Source organism: Vulpes vulpes, chromosome 12 (assembly GCF_048418805.1).
Source record: "Vulpes vulpes isolate BD-2025 chromosome 12, VulVul3, whole genome shotgun sequence".
Taxonomy (NCBI): domain Eukaryota; kingdom Metazoa; phylum Chordata; class Mammalia; order Carnivora; family Canidae; genus Vulpes; species Vulpes vulpes.
This window is the reverse complement of record NC_132791.1, coordinates 18,834,328-18,857,898: the sequence shown is the minus strand read 5'-3', so window position 1 is coordinate 18,857,898 and position 23,571 is coordinate 18,834,328. Positions and strand designations below refer to the sequence as shown.

Here is a 23,571-nt window from a genome sequence, read left to right as displayed (position 1 = left end):
CAGAACCAAGCAGAGTCCTGCTTTCTGGGAGAGAGGAGCCTCATGGACAGAACACAGCAGAGGGTGAAGAACTCATCCTCTTCCACATCTCCAGCTGTCACCCTCAGAGTGGCAAAACTAGGAGAGTTTCTCTCTGGCATCCCCTGTGGGATTTGGGGATCCCAGAGTCTCACTTGGGAGATACACTAGGGAGTATTTAATCTCTTTGTGTCTATATCCCAGTTTGTGGATCACCTGGGGACCTTGTTAAATGCAGATGCCAGAGCCCTACATTTTGATTCAGTATGCCTATGGGATATTTTTAAGAATCTGTATTTCTATAAACCTTCCAAGATCTCAAGACTATATAAATAGGTTATTACTGATTAAGTCCCTCCTACAATCCGATTATTGGATCTTCTCAATAGCAATTTCCAGATACTTGCTGAGCTCCATCTTAGAATCCTTCAGTGCGGAGAAGCTAACTCTCCCTTCAGGAAGAATTTCCACCTAAGGAGTGCTTGCTGTCTAGGAGACTAGTGTTCTGGATACAGTATCTCCAGCACCTCCCTATGACCTGTATTCTGCATGCAGTGTCTCCTTTTGGAGCTGCAGGAATCATGTCTGTTCCCTCTTATACACAACAGCCCCTCAAAGAGCTGACGGCAGCGGCATGCTGCCCTGTGCCCGGCATGCTGTTTTCTACTTTTGAAGCAAAATAGTCTCAGGTCATACTTCCACTCTGATCGTGATGAAATGGCTTATATCAGACCAAAGTTCCCACGAAGAACATTCAGAGAAGCAGAATAAAATATAAAAATAGCTATTCAAAGGCTTCATAAAGCAAGCAGGACATCTAGGACTTGAGGAGCAAGATGCTAAAGAGAAGAGAATGCTTTGAGAAGAATCCAGCATTCTTTGCTGTCTCCCTTGGGGCATTTGATGCTTTGTAAGTAGGAAAGCTAGTTGCAGGACAACAAAACACTGAATCAGAGTTTTCAGCCATCCCAAAGGGAAGGGAAGATTAAAAAAACTGCAGTTCAAGGCTATCAGGGTAGCAAGGCTTGTAACACCAAGGTCTTGGAGAAAAACGAAGCACAGAAAAGTAAGCCCAGTATTCAGACTGGCCTTTGCACTTGAAATAGTTCATGATAACCAAGCTGCATAAAGCAAGAGGTTGAGAAACCAAGAAAAAGCAGTGGCTAAGGGGTTTAGAAATTAAGAAGTGTTTGGAGTATCACAGTATCAGGAAGAAAGAAGTTGAACCCCAAGGCCAGTAAACGCCCCAGGATTTCAGCTAATAACAATGAAGAATAAATACTAGGAATAAGGGCAAACCAAAAATAGGCCGGGTCTTATAAAAACCAAAACCATGCCTGGAATCATCTCAATTCTGGATTGGATTAGGTGATCTTTTCCTAGTCTAACTGCCTTCTTGGAGAGAAAGAAATCTTCTCTGAAGAAAGATAATGCCATCTGTAGCCTCTACATTTTTTTCATCTCCAATTATATCAATAAAATTTAACAGGTATATCAGGAAATAGGACCAAATAATAAGAAGAGAAAAGGAGGGACAGAAGAAGGAAAGCAGGCAGGCAGGCAGGCAAAAAATGAGGAAGGGAATAAAGGAGGAAAGAATAAAGGAAAGAAGAAAAATAGACAATAGAAACAGACCCACAGATGATTCAAATCTTGAAGTTATTAGACATGACTTTAAAAGAGGAACACTGGGCAACCTAGTGGCTCAGGGGTTTAGCGCCACCTTCAGCCCAGGGCGTGATCCTGGAGACCCGGAATCGAGTCCCATGTCAGGCTCCTTGCATGGAGCCTGCTTCTCCCTCTGTCTGTGTCTCTGCCTCTCTCTCTCTCCTCTCTGTGTTTCTCATGAATAAATAAGTAAAATATATTAAAAAAATAAATAAAAGAATATTTATGTGTTCAAAAAATAGATGAAAAGATACAGAATATTACCAGAGAACTAGAAGCTATGAAGGAAAAAAAGAAAACAACAGAGTCTAAAAATGAAAAATAGGACAACTGAAATTAACTCAATAAGATGGATGGAGCAGGATATTAGACACAGCAGAAGGTAGGTTAATGAACTAGAAGAAAGGGTAGTAGTAGTAGTAAATAGCAATAAATATTCAGACTGAAACACAGACAGAAAAAAAGGCTAGAAAATAAGAAGTAAACCTAAGAGATATATGGAATATGTTGAAAATGTCTAGCATACGTATAATTGTTGTCTTGGAATGTGAGGAAAGAGAGAATAAGCAGAAACAATATTTAAAGGGATATTATGGTAGAATCTCTCCAAACACATTTCAATTCACAGATTCATGAAGTTGCATGAACTCTGTGAATTACAATCAAGATAAATCCAAAGAAAACCTCACGTCAGTACATCCCAGTAAAACTGCTGGAGACCAGAGCAAAGATAAAATCTTAAAAGTAGCTAGAGGAAAGAAAATACATTACCTCCAAAAGAGCAACAAAAAGTCAAGCAGCTGACTTAATAGAAACAATGGAAGCCAGAAGACAAATCATGGCTAGCTAGAATTCTACACCTCAAAGCTAAAGATGAAAAAAGAAAATTTCAGACAATTGGAAACTGAGAGAATTGGTCTCTAGCCAACCCCCAGTAAAAGAAAGGCTCTTTGGGCAGAATGAAAGTGTCATAAACAGAAGAACAGAAATGCAGGAAGGAATGAAAAGAAATGGAAAGTGTAGATATGTGAGTAAATCTAAATGAAAAATGACAACAGGGCCAGGAATATCCAGGGAAATCTTAAAGAATAAGAACAAAGTTGAAAGATTACACGACTAGGTATCAGGTCTTATAATAAAGTTTTAGTTATTGAGACAGTGATATTGGTTAGTGGATATGCAACTGGAAGAGAATGAAAAGTCTAGGAATAGATTTCTAGTATATACAATGATTAATTTATGACAAAATTGACACCATAGCATGGGGAGAGGATGGTGAGGATGATGGACTTTTTAATAATGGTCCCAAATCAACTGGTTATCCATATGGGCAGAAAATGAATCTAGATCTTAACTCATATCATACATAAAATCAACTTCCTGTGGATTCTATATCTAAATGTGAAAGGGAAAACAAAACTTCTAAAAGATAAGATAGAAAATATTTCCATGAGGGTGGGTGGGCAAAGGTGTTTAAACAGAACACAGATATACTATTCATAAAGAAGACAAACTGGACTACATTAAAACTAGGAATTTCTGTTCTTCAAAGTATATCATTAAGAGAGTGAAAGTATAAGTTCAAGAATGGAAGACTGGGAGGAGATATAAATAATACATATAACCATCCAAGGATTCACATGCAAAATTTAAAAAGAACTTCTACAAATCAATGAGAAACAGGCAGAGAATCCAAGAAGAAAAATGGGCAAAAGACTTGAACAGGAAATCTGTAAAAGAGGGTATCAAAATGGCCATAAAGATATGGAAAGGTACTCAATTTCATCAGTCATCAGAGAAATGTAAATTAAAACTCAAATGAGATACGACTATACACCCACTAGATTGGCTAAAATTAAAAAGCTGACAATACCAAATGTTGGTGACCATGTGAACCAACTGGAACTCTCAATCACTGCTGGTGGGTGTGTAAATTGGTACAACCACTTTAGAAATCTGTTTGGCAGGGTCTACTCAAGCTGAACATATGCATACTCTGTGACTCAGAAATTCCACCCCTACGTATGCACCCAATAGTAATTTGCACATATATTCACCAAAATACATCAAATACCTAGAAATAGACCAAACACAGTATGTGCAAGAATTCCAGACAGAAAATTATAAAACATTTCTAAGAGAAATTCAAGATGACCTTGGTGAATGTAGGGATATACAAAATTCATGGACTGGAAGACTATTAGTAAGTCAATTTTTCCTAAAGCAACCTACAAATTCAGTAAAATCCCAATAACAAACCAGGGCAGATTTGTGTATATGTGTGTGTAAACTGACTCACTGCTCCTTTCTCCAGCTCTGAGGCTGCTGTGCTAAAGGAAAAGAAGCACATTTGTCAAGCACCTATTGTGTGTTTGGCACCCTATAAGATACTTTTCTCTGCTTTACTTTATCTAATCCTTATAAACCTTATAAACGAGATATTATATTATATATATATTATATATAATATATATAATAATATTATTATATTATTATATCCCAGTATTGATAAGAAACAATTTCCAAAAGGTCAAATTCCTTGCCTAATGTCATTGTATCACTATCACTATGTCACCTGATTTAGCTGTATATAGCAGTAAATAATTATCAGTGACTTAGAGATAATTTATTTTTCTCTCATGTAAAAGATGTCCATGTGTAGGCAGGGCATGGCTGCTATGGCAGCTCCACAGTGTAATCAGGGACCCAGCTCCCATCTGTATGCAACACTACCCTAGAATGAGGTTTCCTTCTCATGGTCACTTCTTAATCCAAGATGGGATCTAGCCATCCCATCCATATTCCAGCCAACAGAAAGGAGAAGGGAAGAGAAGGCCAAGCTCTCTTCTTAAAGGAGTCTTCCAGAAGTCCCATATAACACTCCTACTTATATTCCTTGGCCAGACTTAGAATCCTGGCCTTATCTAACTACATGTCCCTTTCAGCTGCATGGCAACATACCTACTTAAAAACCAGAGTTGTGTTACTGAGGTAGACTGGGGGGCCAGGGATGTTGGTATGGATGACTAGTCATCTTTCAGAGTCTCCCAGTTGGGAAGTGGTGGCCGAAACTCAAATCTAGTGAGTGCCCTTATTACTTATGATCCTCCATGGGCTATCACACCCTTCCTCCGGATCCCATGTTCCTCTGCTACACTACTTATCACCCATTGAATTCCTAGGGCAGCAGTAGGGAACAAGAGCCTCGTGGGGAAGGTGGGAGGCAGAGGCATTGGCATTGTGAAGGATTACCTCTCCAGGGAGTATGCCTGCTTTTCCACAACCCCTTCCCTTCCTCTTCTCTAGAGCCCAGAGCTTCTCTAAAAGTTCTACATTTTTTTTTTTTTTTGTCAGGGAGCTCACAGGGCAGTGACAATGGGATGGATGCAATTTTTCCTAGGTCATTGGCTCTACATTGAGGACTTACTTGATTGGTGTTTCTTTCACTTCTGCCATCTTGAATCAATAGTCATGGGTGGTTGCAGAAGCCTTTAGTCAGAAAACATTACAAAACTCTTCCAAAGAATGAACCTGTGCATTTGATTGGGGGGTTGGGCCACCTCTGAGGTCCCCAGTGATTCCAGGGTTTTGTGCACATCTCTATCTGGTGCTTGGGTTCAGCTCTGTGTCTCAGTGGGAAAATGGGAAAAATGTCCAGAGAGGCTGAGCCATCACCAGAGGAACCTGGCTAGAGTGGTAAATGCTCACAATGGAAACAAACCTAAGAGGACTTTGAAAAGTGAAAGCTGACAATGGAAATCACCAATGTCAAAGAGTTCCTATGGGGGAGCAGAGTGGTAATGGGGAATCTCAGTGAGGAGAACGAGCCCGACAGTAGAGCCAAAGCCAGTGCCCAGAGACTGTCCTCATGTGGTTCCAGAAGGCCGAACTCTGGATGTGCTCAGGGAAGCCTGAAGGTCTGCACTTACCCCATCACTGGAAATTCCAACAGGAAGAGACAGATGAATGCCCTCTGAGTCCCATTACCTTATTATTCCTCCTACCAGAACTCTCTTGGGCGCCCATGAAAGGGTTGGGCTGGCAGGACTGGCAACAGGTGTATGGAAGGGGGAACCTCAGAGAACACAGTCCAAGAGGGGCCACTGTTCTGTCTGATTCTGCACCTTTCTCTGCCATAAGTCACCTTTATTCTGGGGATTCCAAGGTTTAACATTATGACCATGTCACACAGCTCACTGTAAGAACCCAGTACTGTATTTACACAGAGCCAGAGAACGTAGATGCGAAAGGACCTCAGGAGTTAGCTGGTCCAAATCTCTCATTTTTGTTTGGGAAACTGAGGCTGGGGTGGGGGTGGGGTGAGAAGGACTAGCTGTGGAGGTAGATTAATTTGTGGGAATACCAGGATTTGTGCCAGATCTCTTGATCACCAGACCCACGCTCTCCTGTTATGTCACCTACTGGCAGTGACCCCACTGAGACAGAAAGGGCTGATTTGGGTGCATTCTGTTCTAAGCTTGTCACAAGTCTTGGGGGGAGACCTTGAGAGGGAAGGAGTTCTGGGTAGGGAATCAGCAGTCCTGGCTTCAGGTCCTGGAGCTGTCCCTGACCCTCTGGGTGACTGTATCAGTTTCCTAGGGCTGCCATAACAAACTTCCACAAATGGGGGTGGCTCGAAATAACAGAAGTTTATTCTTTCCCGGTTCTGGAAGCCAGGAGTCTGCAATTAAAGTGTTGGGGGGCTGGTTCCCCCCGGGGGCTCTTAGGGAGAATCTATACCATGCTTCTCTCCTCACTCCTGATGGCTGCTGGCAATCCTTGGCATTCTTTTTCTTGTGGATGTATCACTCTAGTTTCTGTCTGTGCCATCATATGACCATCACCATGTGGCAAATCTCCCTCTGCCTTTCTCTTTTTTTAAAAGATTTTATTCATTTATTTGAGAGGGAGAGAGAAAGAGAGCACAAGCAGGGGGAGGGGCAGAGGGAGAGGGAGAAGCAGACTCCCTGCTGAGCAAGGAGCCTGACACGGGGCTCATCCTAGGACCTTGAAATCATGACCTGAGCAGAAAGCAGACGCTTAGCTGGCTGAGCCACCCAGGTGCCCCTCCCTCTAACTTTCTCTTATAAGACCCTCGCCATTGGATTTAGGGTTTACCCGGGCAGTCCAGGATGATCTTATCCAAGATCCCTAAATTAATTACATCTGCAAAGACGCTTTTTCCAAATCGGGTCACATTCACGGCTTCCAAGGGTTAGGACACTGGCATATCTTTTTAGGGGTTGCTATTTAACCAACTACAAAAATCTTGGGTGTGTCCCTTCCCATTTCTGCTGCTTAGCTTTCCTAAGGAAGGATGGCAAGAGCTCACTGACTGGATTCTACAAGTGTCTGCTTGTCTTCACGGACACTGATGGACCCCAAAATCTAGGCCTCAGCTCAGCAGCCCATGAAGGATGACCACAGTCCCCAGGAGTCATGTATGGCAGAAATTCAAATTCAAGAACCATTTCCCACGTCTCTTGACCTTCCTTTGACCATAGACTCTTGGAGATTAGTTGAGGAACTAGGCTGTGGTCAGACTACAAATAAGAATGTTTTATTCAACTGCAGGCCCCACGCCCCAGGAAAAGAGCATGCAACCACAGCACGTGAAGGGGCACCTGGCTGGCACGGTGGTTGAGTGTCTGCCTTTGGCTCAGGTCATGGTCCTGGGACCCTGGGATCTAGTCCCACATTGGACTCCCCACAGGGAGCCTACTTCTCTCTCTCCGTGTGTGTGTGTGCGTGTGTGTGTGTGTCTCTCTCTCTCTGTGTCTCTCATGAGTAAATAAATAAAATCTTTAAAACAAAAACAAAACAAAAACCAGAGTATGTGCAGAGGATAGGCTGAGCGTGGAAGGAGCTTGATAAACACAACCTGTTCAGGGCCAGGACCGGCGGGAGGCAAGCAAGGTGTGTAACTGAACAGGGGGCCAAATACCTCAGGCATCCAAATCAATGATATTTAAAAAAAATCAAAATGAATGCAAAAAAAAAAAAAACATGATGAACAATTTTAAATAAAGACAAGATCCAGTCTTGCAATTGTGGAATTAAAATCACTTGGTTCACCCTAATCCCAGTCCTGTGAATCTTTTTTTTTTTTTTTAAGATTTTATTTATTCATTAGAGACACAGAGAGGCAGAGATATAGGCAGAGGGAGAATTAGGCTCCCTGAGGGAAGCCCAATGTGAGACTGGATCCCAGGACCCCAGGATCATGACCTGAGCCAAAGGCGGATGCTCAACCGCTGAGCCACCCAGGCGTCCCCTGTTGTGGATTTTTTTTGCATGTTAATTTTGAATTTTAAAAAATATTGCATTATAATACTTTTCTCCTTGATGACTGAGGTTTTTAACAACACTTTAAATTTTGCCCTCATGCTCTGCACTGGCTGTGTGACTTACAACAGGAGGGGTCAGGGCTGTTTAGTTTGGACGTGACTTGTGCGGGCCCTGAGAAGAAGTAATAAGTCCTCTACTACTAGAAGGATCTGAGAATCTGATAGGAGGTTGGTCTAGATAATCTGTAGGAGAACCCTAAAGCCTCTGATTTCAAGAGGCAGATGCCCCAGATTTTCCCGCATAACTTCAAGCATCTTGTAACCTCAGGATGATGTAGGAAATGCAGTCTCTTGCTTCAAACATCTCAGAGGCAAGGACTGGGTGTCGTGGAATTTTGGAAGCTCTCCCATGCCAGGAGCCTGGCTCTGCTCTAATGGCACTATTATATCCGGAGAGGCCCATGAGTGGGTCACCCACACTATGGGGTGAAGTGAACAGCCCCAGGAATAGCCACAAAGTGTTATAGTCCCAGGCACAGAGCTATGGGAGTGAGGTCAGCCTCCTCACCAATCCCAAATAAAAACCATCAAAATGAAAAAAAAATAAAATGAAAATCAGTGACCTGGGAGATGTTGTTATAAAGTCAGAGCACCTCCTCCAAAAGACACTGCAAAAAAATGATCTTCCCAAAACGCAGTCCTGTGTCTTGCTCACATCCATGCGTGGCTCACCCACCCCGTAGCGTCCACGCTCCTTAGAACAACATTCAAGGCCCTTTGCATGGCATCTTGAGACTCTTACGCCCCAAAGCCTCACAGATCTTTTTTTTTTTTTTTAAGATTTTATTTATTTACTCAAGAGAGACACAGAGAGGCAGAGACACAGGCAGAGGGAGAAGCAGGCTCCCTGCGGGGATCCTGATGTGGGACTCGATTCCAGGATCCCAGGATCACAACCTGAGTCAAAGGCAGATGCTCAACCACTGAGCCACCCAGGTGCCCCCAGCTTCACAGATCTTGAGTGTAATCATTTCTGTCTTTGGTCCCCTGAAGTCCTCAGTTCAGTTACTATGCTGCCTGCTTGCATGAAATTATTTTTTTTAGTTTTTGAATTTTCCTAAGGTTTTATATTATTTTGATATTAAATCTAGAGTGTCCCTGGACTCGAGTCTCTGCTAACAAACTACAAACTTTGACGCCTTTAAAAATAACACTTACTGAAATGAAATGAGTTGTTTCTGCCCATTATTCCACATCTCACAAAACTTTCTATATGCTCATCGATTTTTGTATGAAAATAATTTCTTCCAACATTTTCTAGCCAGAGTGTTTTTCCAGCATTCCCCAGGTGCCAGCATGATCTAAAGAGTTGTTTACAAAATGTGTCCTCATAATTTGCCATTTTTTGGAGAAATCAATAAATCATTCTTATAGAGCTGGCTCTGATTGAGATTGAATAATGTATAAAAAATTATATATATAAATATATATAAAATATATATATATAGCTTTGCCATGAAGTTTAATTCCTTTAATGGAACTGGAGTTGGGTGGAGAAATGAACAGTCTGAGCTCAGAGAAGACGAAGGAGAATTGTGTGCACTGCTGGCCTTGATTCTCGCTGGTGGTTAGAACTAAGAGACAGATATAATCAACCTCATTCACCAGGGCCACCATCCCCGGATTCTTGATAACACTTAACACTGATAGGTAACAGTGGACTTCTGAGGTGTTTTTATATATGTCACAGTGCCTGGTTCTCTCGCAGCAGTCTGAGATAAGCAGGGAGGGGTTAGTAAGGCCCATGACAACATGCGGAGCACCCTGTCCAAAGTGCTGCTCCCGGTAAGGACAGCACTGAGGGGCCAGGCATCACACCAGCCACACTGCACAATCTGCCACCGGAGGAGGGTATTTTTACCGCTACTATGCAGATGAGGAAACTGGCTCAGACAACTCAAGCTCAAGGTCACACAGCTGGTATGTAGCAAAACTGGGGTTCAAGCCAGTCTGGCTGGTCTCCTGCACATGTTTCCCAAAGTCTACGTGAGTCCTCTCCTCTAGGCTGACAGGAGCATCAGTGAGCCTGAGAAATGACATTCCACATCAGAGGTCCATGGAGTGAAAGCCTGACAGAGTCTGAAAGGCAGGCTGTACTTGATGCTGTAAAAATCATGACTCTGTCGCTTACATGGACACTGTGTTTTGTGCTTACGAAGCACCCTTACCTCATTTGATTCTCAAGTTCTTTAGGGGGCATGCAGTGGAGGTCTGGCTATCCCCATTTAGCAAGCTCAGAGAGGCCAAGTGATTTGCTCAAAGTCACAGAGCAAAGGCAAGAACAAGATCTGGGTGCTTTGTACCAACATCATCAGACAAGATGATCAAAAGAGATAGGCCTGGGGGGTGAAGTGGGCAGACCATGGCACTGACCTTTCCTGAGATGGTCTTGATCTGCTTGGAGCTCAGGGGCTCGAAGTCCACGCCAATGTAGCCCTCCATGGCAGCAAGCAGATTCTTCCGGAGACAACGGGATGAGTTGGCTTCTGTGTGCACCTGCTCCCACCAGGAAGGCTCATACCAGCCCGGGATGATCCACTGGTATTTGCTACCATACATGTTCTCCTCATAGGCCTGTAACAGATGGGTTGACCATGAAGGTACCAAGAGTTAAACATTTGTTCAAGGCTTTGTGTGCTGTGAGACAGGTGGAGGGGGCTCAGACATCCTCTTACCAGAGGGTTTATTAATTTTTCTATTATTTGCTCTGTTATCTCTTTTCATTATCTCTCAAAAGAACCCAGGTGGTTTACTGGAAACATATAGAATAAAATAATAAACACTGAAATAAAAATTTAAACATGAGGGCTTGACCAAAGCCAAATAAGGACACTATAAGAAAACTATAGACTGGTATCTCTGATGAACATAGTTGCAAAAATTCTCAACAAAATATTGGCCAAATGAATTCAAGAACACACTGAAAAGATTATATGCTGTGACCAAGTGGCCTTTATCCCTGGGATGCAAGGATGGTTCAACACACACAAATGAATAAAAGTAATATATCACGTTAGTGGAATTAAAGATAGAAATCACATGATCATTGCAACAGATGCTCCCTGTGTACTGTGATGAGCTGTGCACGTCTTATAACATGAATGTTAAATGACCCCTCAGTTCATTTCTGGAAGGTCATGAACACATGGGGAAACAATTCATGTCACAGCCCTTTGCACTCCTTGGCCTACAACAGGCACAGCACAGAGGCCAGGAGGATGTGGCAGGGGAGCCTGCAGGATTGCTTTGGACTCCAGGAAGGTTCTGGTTTCCCTCCACTTAGGCTCTGGGATGCTAAGCCAGGCTCTGCCCCACAGCAGGGTAGGCCAGAGACTCTAAGTGCATCTGTATATTAGAGAAAAGTTACTGTCAAGTCTGAGAGTTGGGGGAGAGCTCCTCCCATTCCAATATCTGGGAGGTGACTCTTCTAGAATTCTCTTAACACCTAAGAAAGCCCATCCCGCAGTGTGGAGCATCTCATTGGGATAAATGTGAGTTAAAATGTTTGTTCCTTAATGTAACCTCAGATCCCATCTCCATGGCCTCTGCTCATTAGTTCAGTGAAGCCTCTGGAGATTAAACCGAAATTATTTAATGAAAGAGCCCTTCAACTGCCTTGAGGCAGTGATCACACTGCCTTTTCTCTAGACTCCTCTGATGATATGAGGCGTTCACCTCCCCAATTATAGATAATATATTTTTCATAATGCAGCCTCAGATCATAGTCATTTTTCCAGCAGCTACATTATAATCTTGTCCCCATCACAATTGTTGTAGAAAACACAGACAGCCCTCATATTCTCATTGCATGATAACATCCCAGTTCAACAAAGGCAGGCAATCTCCTGGTCTTCCCTCTAAAGAATGGGGTTTAGTCCCAGGAAACTTTCTTCTAAAGAATAGATAATCCAAGATCTGTCTGGGGGCTAGACTTTTGAACAAAAGGCTCATCCCAGGGATTCCAGGTCACTGTATCAACAGCAGAACTTGTGAGACTTTACAACTCACATCCTTTATTGAAAGGTAGGAACTCAGATGTCTTGAGCCCCTATTATGTGCTTGGCCAATTCTACACATTCTCTTATTTCATTTTCACAACAATCCTATGAGGTATGTGTTATTATTTATATCTTATAAATGGAGAAATTGGGGCTCAGGGATCAAAGGATTTGCCTATATATATATATATATATATATACACAGCTAAGTCAAGGGGACAAGATTCAAAGTCCATTTTTGGAAGTTCCCCTCTTTCCCTAGCAAAATAAGTACAACAATACTTTTTGGAAGCTTTTTCAATCTTAAAAGTTTGAGGCAAGAAGACAGCCTCACTTATTAGGAAAGTATGTTAAGGAACGTATATTAGGTGAGGGAGCTGGAACATTCCATCCAGGAACGTATGTTAAGTAGGAGTTAATAGATACAGAGTGAGGATAAGAGGCCTTCTAATCTGCAGAGGCAGATCTGCATTACTCTCCCAGGACAAAGATCTTGTGATAATGTAGAGGCAGCCCGGAGCAGGAAGTCAGGAGCCTCCCAGGGATCTGCTGTGACAGCTCTCTGACCTGCCCTTGTCTCATTAGGAGCTGTTCTTGTGAGTGAATTTTCCAGAAAAGTGAAGCTTCGTCCATTTGAGTGACAACAGATTTTGTTTAGAATGTTATTCAGTTTTATGGAAGATAAACATTTCCCTACTGACCACATAAAAAAAGATTACAGTCAAGCAGCACCAGATTCTCTGCCACCTGCCAGCTGGGTGACTCTGGCACACAACCCCTCAGGTCTCACTTTTCCCATCTATAGCCTGTGGAAAGCAAAGCCTAGCTCACTGGGTTGGCGTAAGCATTAAATGGGATAATCCATGCACCATGCCTGGCCATCACTACACTCGGGAACATTTTAGCAAGCTCCTTCTCGTTCCCTTCTCCTCTCCATAACGCACGACTTTATCCTGAACGCCAGTCACTGTTATGGCCTGTGCACAGTAACGCTGTTGGGTCTCAGGTGTCACTTTTCACTGCCATCGAGTGTCTGTCCTCTCTGAATTTGCTGCTTTTAAACTGCTATGGCTTGGAAAGCAGGCGCCTGGGTTGTTAAGCGTATGTGTAGAGCAAAAGTCAATAGGCTTCGAGTGAGTGTCTAAGAGGCTCCCAGGCAAAGTAAGTAGACTGGTTTAAATATACCCTCCAGCATCTAAAGGAACTGAGGGGAAGGCTCTGGTCTTCTGTTCTGCAATTCCCATGTTCAGAGGGGCTGAGGTTGTTACACACATAAGCTGGGAGAAGCTGCTGGAATGCTCATCTGTCTCCTTCGCCAGAGGGGGAGTGTTTATAGGGTGGGGTACCCTCTTCCCTGGGTCCTCGCTGCTTAGCACAGTGTCTGGTGTGCACAGTGCACCTGAGAAGAATGGGTGTGGGGCGACTGAACGCATTTCCAGTTTCCTCGGTCACCTTAGTTTTTCCCTCTCTCTGCCTCTGGTAGGAATGTGATCTCAGGACCTGTGGCCACCAGTGGGCCCTGCCATGTGGTGACGGGCAGTCCTGAGCTCACCTTCTTCAGCCTCAGGGATCACTTTGGTTCTTATTAGCTGCAGACAGGTAACCATGACGTAAATTATTTTTAAACATCCAGTTTCTGCTTTTCATGATGTTTCCTTTCACCTCCTCCCCTCCACACGCAAGAGGGACATTTCCCTTTTCCTAATACAGTCACATCAATGACAGTAATGAACCCTCACATCAGGAAGGCAGTTCACAGTTGGGATGACGGTCTCCTTCTGCAACCTTAATTTCAGCCTCTTGCCAACCCCGTGAGGCCAATGGGGCGAGGACTGCTGACTCCACTTTAGAGGTGAGGGAGCTGGAGACCAGAGCTGTCAAGTGACCTGCCTGAGGTCACACAGCTGGTAGAGCTAAAACCAGAACCCAGGCCAGAGTGCTTGAGAATTTAGAATAGACCCCTCCTGGGGGGGGAAAGGGGGTTGGAAGAGAAGACAAAAGCGAGGAGACATGCTCATTCTGTGCTGAAGCCCAAATGAACATTTTGCCACAGGGCTATAAATAGGCCTTGCATTTGCTGGAGTCTGCGCTTCCATTGGGTGGCGGTTCCAATCTCAAGAACACAGCAACATGCTGCAAAGTTTGCACTGCGGCATTTGGATGGCAAAGATGCGGTTGTTTCCATCTGATCTGCACTCTGACCCTGACACAGCCAGGAAGGCTCTTTCCTGGGGCCTCTGCTCTGAGCTGCTCCTCCCTCTGTCACACGGCAGCCTTGATCCAGTAGGAAGACACTGAACAGACTCTCCTCAGGATCTTCCAGACCTGCCAGAAGAATTCCTTCCCTACCAGGTAAGAACTCAAGCCCTGGAGGGCTTGCATCTGAGGGTCTGACACTTGGGATAAACACCCAACAAAAAATTTGCAAGGAATTCCTCAATACACAAATCCACCCGCAGACTCTAAGAGGGAGCCTATTGCAAAATGCCCCCGGTCCAACATGAGGAAAGCAGGATGAGGAGGTGGATGGTGTCCCAGGCCATGTGGAAGGCAGGCAGCCCAGGGCTTTGGGTCAAGAGGAAGACAGCCACACCGTCTGTTCTGAAGCAGAAACCATGGCTGGAAATGCCACTCAGAATATAATCCCAGTGCATGGCCCAGAGGGAAATCACAGCCACTCCTCCACTTGGGTTTGGCTCAGAGCGGAGGACGAGGTCTGACTACATTTCTTGTAAAAGGGAGATGGCCAGTGACCAGTGTGGTGCCTTCAAGGATCATTTTTCTGAATCCATTTCTCCTGGAGTTATTACACATCATCCTCCAGCTGTCTGTAAGGCCTTGGGGATATGGTGAAGGGTGGGGAAGGGGGAGGGGGGAGGGTTTCTTCCCCCCAAAGAGATGACGTTCTCCAATATGGAGCATCATTTTCCTTTTTAAAATGGGCCATTTTTAGACCTCAGATGGTAATATGCAAGGTTGTATTGTATGAGTAAAGGTTTATGAGTACAACTATGAGCCAGGTTCTGAAGTTAAATGTATTAAATCCATTTGCTCTATTTTTTCAATTTTTCTCACATTCGTTCTTAGATTTTCATATGGAAAGACTCCTCGTTACCCCTGAGTGGAGCAGACGATGCTTCACACCATCCTGTAAAGACCACCAGATGGAAACTCGCCAGCCCAGCCGCGGTCCGTGCCATTCGCACACACCTGGGCCTTGACATAAACAAACGAAGGTCGCTGACGTTTACCGAGGTTTACCGAGGGCTCACTACCCATCAGGCGCCACTCGGCGTTTCTGCTCACTGCATCTCCGCGACAGTCCCACGAGACAGGTGCTGCTATCATCCCCACTGTACAGATGAGAAAACGGAGGCTCCAAGAGGTGTCAATAACAAGCCCACATTCAGCAACTGTGCAACAGACTGGCTCCTGAGCTCCCGACTCCGTCCAGGGTCTCCAGAAATGTCAGCCTCGTGGCTTTTCCCTCCTCCCCAGTAAATGGAGAGATGATCAGAGTTCTCACTGTGTTCTTGAGCTTTCAGGATAAAACAGCCCCATGTGACTGTGGCTTCCAGGCATCGTTCTGTCCTCACTCCTAGTGCGCTTTCAATTCCTGCATCTCTCCTGCCATGGGCACCAGGAGCTGAGCAGGACACTCCAGGCAGTGTCTCTCTAGCAGACAGCGGAGGGACCACCGTCCCTGGGTGTGGACGCGCAGCCTGAGGTCCCCATGGCTCCTGACAGTTACGCTTGCATTGGTGACTCACGGCAACCCCAAGACCCCCAAATCTCTTCTGTTCTAAATGCACAGAACTCCTCAGCTAGGCCTCTAACCACTTTGGACACAGGCAACATGATTTGTGCTCATGCAGCCTTCTATCTGGACTATTTGACTTAATCTTAGATTGAATTGCACATTCCAGCCTGTTAGGGTTCCTTGCACCTTGGATCTGTTCCCAACTTGGATCTGTTGGCCCGGACGTCTGGCCTCTCCCACTCTCTGCCCTGCACACGGCAGGCCTCCATCAAGCATGGCTGAGTGGATGGGGGGAGCATTCGCCGACGGGGCTTAGACAGGGAGCTGGAGGGGAGGTTTGGTCACCTGAGGTCCCTAGTGCCTTCCACGACCGCACTGTTCTGAGCCCGTGTGGTTTAGCTCCCTGAAAAGAGGAAAGAGCAGTGACAAGAACACTTCTGCTTCTGACAACTCGGACTCAGACTGGGCAGTGAGGAGGAGTCTGAGAAAAAGCTTCGTGAAACTCCCCAAAGACACAGCGACATGACCAAAGTTTTACTTACACAACAGAACACTTTTGCTGCCATATTCTGGTCAAATTGGCCGAGGATGATCCTCACGTCATTGCCCTGTGGACAGAAGGACACGTACGTGAAGGAGAGTGGACGACAGGCACACCAGAGGGCTTGCAGCCGTGGGCAGAGAACATTTGTGCACCCCCAGCTCCCCGGCCAAGAGCTCAGGCCTCTATGGGGCCAGCTTCCCCTCAGCTCCTGCCGCCCTCCCTGGTCTCAGGGGCTCGCCCTGGGACAAATCTGCACTGGCTGGAGGCTTTATAAAGCTGGCAGCTCTGAGCGGTTCCAGCAGCATCCATGATCTCCTTCAACAAGGGGCAGGCCAGCCCTACAGGGCACTGAGGCAGCATCTGATCTTCTTCCCCACCTGACACCCAGGAAAACTGAGGCCAGAGGACAGAAAGGAGCTCCCAAGGTCCCCAGGGGAGTTGGTGGTGGCAGAAATAAGACTGCAGCGGCCCCACCCTCCCCTAGTATTCTAGACTGTTCTATACCCTCCTGGAACCCACAGAGCTTCCCAATTAAGAAGTTTCAGAGTCTCTTTGAGTTCTGAGCTTTGTTCAAATCTCACCTCCACCCACAAGCCTCAGGGCGCCTCAGGCCGCTCCTTTATCCGTCTTGGCCTCAATTTCCTCATTGGTAGAATGGGGGAAATGGCAGTGCCTAGCTTCCGGGGTTTTGGGGAGGACCAAATGAGACGATCCACATCAACTGCTTCACACAGTTCCTGGCACATAGTCAACGCCCAAAAAGTACTGGCGAGTATTATTAGGGTTTTATAGCCTCATCCCAACCCATCTTTAACTCCAAGAAAAACTTACATTTGAAAACTCTATAAATAGGACTGCGCTTATGATCTCAATGTGTGCACTGTACAGCAGCTCCTGTGACTCATTTATTCATTCAACAAACATTTACTGGGTGCTTGCCTGAGGCTCCCTCCTGGGTCAGGTAAGGGATCCTTGTTGCTCGCTGGGGGGACGGGGATGCAGGCGGGGCCCCGCCCCATAGAGAACAGGCTACAGGAGGATGTGCCAGGCAGCCTGCAGGAGACCAGCCGGGGCCCTGGCCCACTGGCCTGCTCCCCACCCCAGTCACTTCCTGCCCTCCGCACTGAGGCTCAGCCTGGCAGGTGGTGCCACCTTCCCGCCGTTCCACCCGTCCCTTCCAGCAGGACTCAAGGCTCTTTGATGCATAAAGAAGAGAAACATGCCTTTAAAGATCAGTTTTTAGCATCTTTCAAAATTGGAAAGTGCTGACTGGGAGGCCATTTTACTCATCATGTACTTTAGCAAAATAAAAAAGGCTTGGATTCTAAAATCATCCTTCGTTTGCAAGCAAGAATGGAAAGAAGAGAAAAAAAAAAAACCTTGCTCTGAAAGGACTTTAAAAGATCGTTAACAGAGCAGTTGAAGGAAGGCAAGCCTTTGTCATCACAATGTCTGCAATGCTATAAAAAGTTCTAAGCTGCTTCCGTTCTATGGACATGCTCTCAGGCACACTCCAGGATTTTTTCTGCTTGTTTGTTGAAATCTTTTAGCCTTTTTTGCTGCTAATAGTATTCATCCAACCAGCCAGCAAACACTTATTGAGCATCTACTTTGTGCCAAGCTCTGTGTTGCTAAACATGATATAGTAGAAATAGCTTATTGGATTTTAGACTTTAGTTCAAATCCCAGCTCTACCACTGACCAGCTGTGTGGCCCTGAGTCTTAATCCCCTGGAGCCTCAATTTTCTCATCATTGAAAGAGGGATAATACAACCTATCTTGCCAGGTGGCTGTGGGATTCATGCTAATTAAACCTACCCACTGGCCTCCATGATGCTTCCTCTTGGTTCTTTCCTACCTCCTGGTCCCTCCTGCTCAGACTCCGGGTCAGCTCATCATCTCTCCGCCCATCCCTAAATGCTGGTGTTCCAGTTTTGCCCTTAGCTCTGTGTCCTCATCACTCTCCTTGGGCATCGTCATTTGAGAGCCCAGCCACAACTGCCCTCTGTGTGCTATGGAGGCCTGACCACTCTTCCCACCCACTGCCCACTGGACCCTTCCACTTGGACTCTCCCAAGTACCTCAAGCTCAGCACATCCCAAGCTGAACTCATCCTCTTTGCCAATGAGCCCTTTCCCCCTGTCGTGCTGTCCATCTCTGAGAATGCTGTTGCCACCCTCCCACCCACTCAGGCTCACTCACCTCCATCCAAGCCCTAACCAGGGTCCGCTGGTTCTGCCTTCCATCCTGTGCCAAGTCACCCCTGTGCCCGCAGCCCCACCACACTGGATTTAGCCACCATCATTCCCTCCTTGGTGAACTACAACTGTCTCCTGGCTGGATCCCCACCCTTGGTCCTGCTCCATCCACCCTGGTCGCCACAGAGCAGATGAAGGAATCATTCCAAGATTTAAACATGGTTGTGCAAAATCCTTCCGTGGCTCCCTGAGCTTTATAGGTCAACTGAACTCCTTAGTAGGACATTAAAGATGCTTTGCCAGCCAACTCCTGTTCAGCCCTCACCACTCTTCCAGGGCTTCAGAATGAGCTATGTGCAGTTCTCTAAAACAGGTCTGCCATTCGTGCACTCATTCACCGGCTCGTTCCCCACGTTTTCCCCCTCTTGCTTTCTGCAAGCTCGTCCATCTCGAATTCCCTTCCCTCTCACCCCACTCCTTTGCGTGGAGAGCTGCCACTCACCCTTCATGCTTTAGCTCAGGCACCTCCTACTCTGAGAAACCATCTTTGTCCTATTAGGTGGTCATTTGCTCCTCTGTCAGCCCAGAGCACTCTGCTTCCCTCTATCATGGCACAAGTCCACTTACTTGCCTGTCTTTTCCACTGGACTAAGGGTAACTTTTTTTTTTAAGATTAAAAAAACTTATTTATTTGAGAAAGAGAGCATGAGCAGGGGGTAGGAGATAGAGGGAGAAGCAGGCTCCCTGCTCAGCAGGGAGCCCGATGTGGGACTCCATCCCAGGACCCCAGGGAAGCTGAAAGCAGATGTTTAACCAACTGAGCCACCCAGGTGCCTCTAGACTGAGGGTAACTTGATTCGGCTCTGGGTCCCAGGTCAGGGGGACAGGGCATACATGACATATATACATCAACAACAGGCATTGAATGCATGAATGAGGGAGTAGATGCTATGTGAAGTACCAAGCACAATGCCTGGCCTGCACTCCTTATTCAGTTACTGGTAGCTATGATCACCAGAGCACCAATATCCTGCTAGCCTAGGGCCTCAGCACTCATTGGGTTCACCATGTCCATTTCTTGAATGGACCGAGGAGCCCACATCTTCATGGCTGACCACCTGACCACCTGCAGATAGATAAATAACCAGCTCTACCACTCGTGGACAATTGCGTGTCTCTGTTGCCATGACAACCAAGTTGCATGGACCATTTGGTTCTGTGCTCCCAGACTGTTAGAATTGGATGGAACCCAAGAGATCACTGATCTACTGAACCCCTTCCTAGAGATGCAAAAAGCTTTCCCCAAGACTGCACCACACCCCAGAACCAGTACTCTCACCTCGGTGGCCCTCTGACCATCAGAGGACCTGGAGAAAGATCCTAACCAGAGCCAGGCTGTGCCTGCTGCAGGGAGCTATCCACACCCACTCTGATTCCAGCCAGGAAGAGGCGGCAAGATGCTGCAGTGTCTGGGAGGGAAGCAGCAGCACCCAGTGCACCTGGAGCTGGGGGAGTGGACAAAGGGAGATGGAACCCACCTGGGATCCTCAGCAGGAACCCTGAGAGCAGTAGAAAGAGGTGGAACAGCTTCTCAAAATGGAAAATGTGTACTCCGGGAGCATGAGGAGTTTTCCTGAGAGTATGAAAAGCATGGATATACCTTGTTCTTCTTTCCAGAGCAACAACTTATTGGAAGATTCAGGGGATGAGGGGAAAGGTTTTGGATTTCGGGATTCTTTTTAAAATCAAGACTATTTATTTATTTATTTATTTATTTATTTATTTATTTGACATGGGAGGGGCAGAGGGAAGGAGGATCTTTTTTAAAGATTTATTTATTTATTTGAGAGAGAGAGAGAGCAGGGGGAGAGGCAGAGGGAGAGGGAGAGAGAATCTTAAGCGGACTTCGCATGGAGAGTGGAACTGATGCAGGATCTGATCTTACAACCCTGAGATCCTGACCTGAGCTGAACCCAAGAGTCGGATGCTCAACCAGTGCTCCACTGAGGCACTCCTGGGTTTGGAGAGTCTGAGAAGTTTTTAACACATGCACGCTCTTGCAAAAGTTCCAGGATCACGCTGTTCAATGTTACATAACTTGTATCTTTTCCTGAAAATCTGTAAAGTGGAAGAGAAATTGCGTCTTGGCAGTGGTCCCTGCTTCTGGCCACACCTCCCATCTCCCTGCCAGGGGTTTGAACACACTCTCCTTTGCAGTGGAAAGGACTCTGGGGCAGTCTGAAGAGTGCCAGGGGGTAGGGCAGGAGAGCTAAGAACGTCCCTGAGGATGAGAGTAACAGAACAGGGTTGTGATGGTTCAGAGAACCCAGAATGTGGCAGAGGACAGGGTCCAAAAATCCTGCACCCTTCCACAGACTCTCGATTCTGCAGGGGGCCACCTGGAGAGAAAGATGGCTTGAGTTGGGACAAAGGACGTCTTGTCCTCAGATGGTTAGACCTCAGGTTGTAGAGCACACGGAGACCTATGTTCACACAAGAGGCCTCACCTACAGGGAAGGGGCAAGAATGGAAGGAGACAGCGATGGGGTGGGAGGAGTGTTCAGCCCAAACCCTGGATGGATTTCCTTTCCTCCTTCCTGGGTTCTTCTCATCTCTTGTCTAAAGCCTCTTTGTCTCTGGGACACTTCAAGCCAGCTAAGATCACATATACACAAAAGTGACACTTCAGCAGGATAACCTAATTCAAAGACCTTGTGTATAACCCCCCGTGTGTAAGGGATCCTAGCAAATAAAAAGCAAGGACAAGTTTGGAGCTCTCTCTAGCTGTGGTACTAAGTGGTATATCAGCCCCACCCAAGGAGATAGGTGTTATTATGTCCACTCTGGAAAGTTTCATGAGCCAGCTGAGCCCCAAAGAATTAAGAAGCTTTTCCAAGTGCTGCAGACACCGTCAGCTCTGGTGGTTCGACTCAGGACTGTTGCATCCATCCCAGAGCAGTGAGCATAGGCTGCTTACGGCTTGCTCCCTTCTCTAGACAACTGCCCCCTGCTAATGGGAACCTCCTGGCCCTGAAGACCGTGCTGTGCCCCACATTCCGCAGCATCCAGTGATTGGCTCACTGAAAGGGGGCACCAGCTCTGGGGTGCAGGCTATGCTCCAGATACCCCGTGAGGCCAGGCTAAACTGGTCTCGAGCCAAGACAGCATTCTGGCCCAGCTCTCCTCTTGCCTTATCCTGCCTTTCTCCTGTGTCCTGAGCGTGTTCTCAGTAAATCACTTTCACCAGACTCTCAGGCTCTGTTTCTCAGGAGTTCAACCTAAGACACCAGGTCATGTAGGAAGTGGTGGGCTGGTCTCAACTCTGGCTGGGCCTGGCCCCAGAGCTGGAGTGCTTGACCAGTCACCCCTATATATTGCCTCCTGGGCTGAGAAAACATCCAGCTTGCAGCAACAGCTCTCGGGAGAAAGTTGGGTAGACTTGGACGTGAAAGCACTGCAGCAGGAGAGGTGATCCTGAGACATTAAAATGGCTGGCATACATTTAAAAGAGCAGGAAAGCAGAGGCCACCCCATCCTGCCTTCCTTGTGGCCAGAGTGCGGGGTCCTGCTAGAATGGAAGGTCAACCGGACACTGACCTCTGTGTTATCTGGCATCTCCTGCCACCTGTACATCCATCTTGGTCCACTGCAATCGCTTCCTGGTTTTCCCAGGTGCCCAGCCCTATAGACCCACTGGGATGCTGAAAAATTAGAATAAACTGTGTATGATGCTGTAGAAAGGGAGGAGGTGCTACAAACCCCAGAGCAGCCGAGCTCTTAGTAGCTGGTCATGATGGGGCTGGGAGGTGGTACGACCTGGGCCAGTGGGCATTGGGGAAGGGGTCTAGAGCCCAGGCTCACTCCTGCCCCCTGACTCTGGCTATGAGACCTGGGGTTAAGTCCAGGAGGGTTAGCCTAGATGCTTCCCAAAGTACCTCCTGGCCCTGACACACCGATTCCATACCCAGAATGAGTACTTTTATTTAGTTAGTTTTGACATCTTTTTTCCTTACCAGAAATGTGCCTAATGGCAGAGAAGCAGGAGACATATATTCTTTTGTTGCTGTTGTTACATTAATCTTTTTATTCTGGTAGCCCTTCCATTTATTTTTCATTTTTATCTGTCTGTCTGTCGATCTACTGGAGTGTAGTTGACATAAAATGTTACATTAGTTTCAAGTGTACAACATAAGGATCGGACAAGTCTGTACCCAAAGGAGGCTTTATATTTTTAAAGATGGAAGTAAAGAAGGAATGGCCCACAGCAGCCACTGGGAAAGCATGCCATTTCTGTAAGTTTATTATTTTATCTTGAAAATTCACGTATATTTAGCATTCCAATTACGTATCTGTGCTTATCTTAAGATAAAAATAATGCTTTTCTTCCCATGTTTCTGAGCAAAACTGGCCCACTGGGAAACTGTAATATGTTCATGCTGTAGCTTTGCATCCCCCTGGGGTACCTATGTGAACCATTTCTGGCAGTCAAGTAGGCTCCTGGCCTGTGGGGATGGGAGGGGAGCTCCCACAAGGCCTCTCCCATGGAGCAGAGTGGGGGGTCACAGTTCACCTGAAGGTCTAATTTTGCCGTCTTCCTGTTTTAGGCAGAATAACGGCCTCCCCCCAAATGTCTTATTTCCTCATCTCCAGAACCTGTGACTATGCTCTGTGACATGGCAAGAGGGAATTAATGCTGCAGACGGAATTAAGGTGGCTCATTGGCTGGTTTATAAATTAGGGAGATGTTCCCGGAATCTGAATCCTGAATGATGGGTTGGGGACTGCTCCAGGGAAGGGGGAGAAAGCAAATAAAGTGCACAGAGCAGGACATCTGAAACCTGGCCCTCTGCCCCACAGGGCCCAAAGCTTCAGAGCAGGCACCATGGAGACACCCAGGGGCAGCCTCCGCACCATCCCCCCAGCCCAGCCTGGCAACAGTTCCCCTATAAAGCCCCATGTCTGGAACAGGCCTGGAAGGAGCTTAAAGGCCTCCGGTCTCCATCACGCAGAGATGGTTTTATTTCTTGACTTCCTTTAG

General features: G+C 46.3%; 1 protein-coding gene across 1 annotated transcript in view; it reads right to left on the bottom strand.

Moving 5' to 3' along the window:
• The window catches only part of GABBR2 (gamma-aminobutyric acid type B receptor subunit 2), a 349,564-nt gene that overhangs the window by 143,891 nt on the left and 182,102 nt on the right, over positions 1–23,571 (bottom strand). The window contains exons 5-6 of the mRNA XM_026013320.2: positions 16,334–16,399; positions 10,407–10,607 (exon numbers count right to left, since the gene is read on the bottom strand). Coding sequence (XP_025869105.2) covers positions 10,407–10,607; positions 16,334–16,399 — 267 coding nt within the window. The remainder of the gene's footprint in view (positions 1–10,406; positions 10,608–16,333; positions 16,400–23,571) is intronic.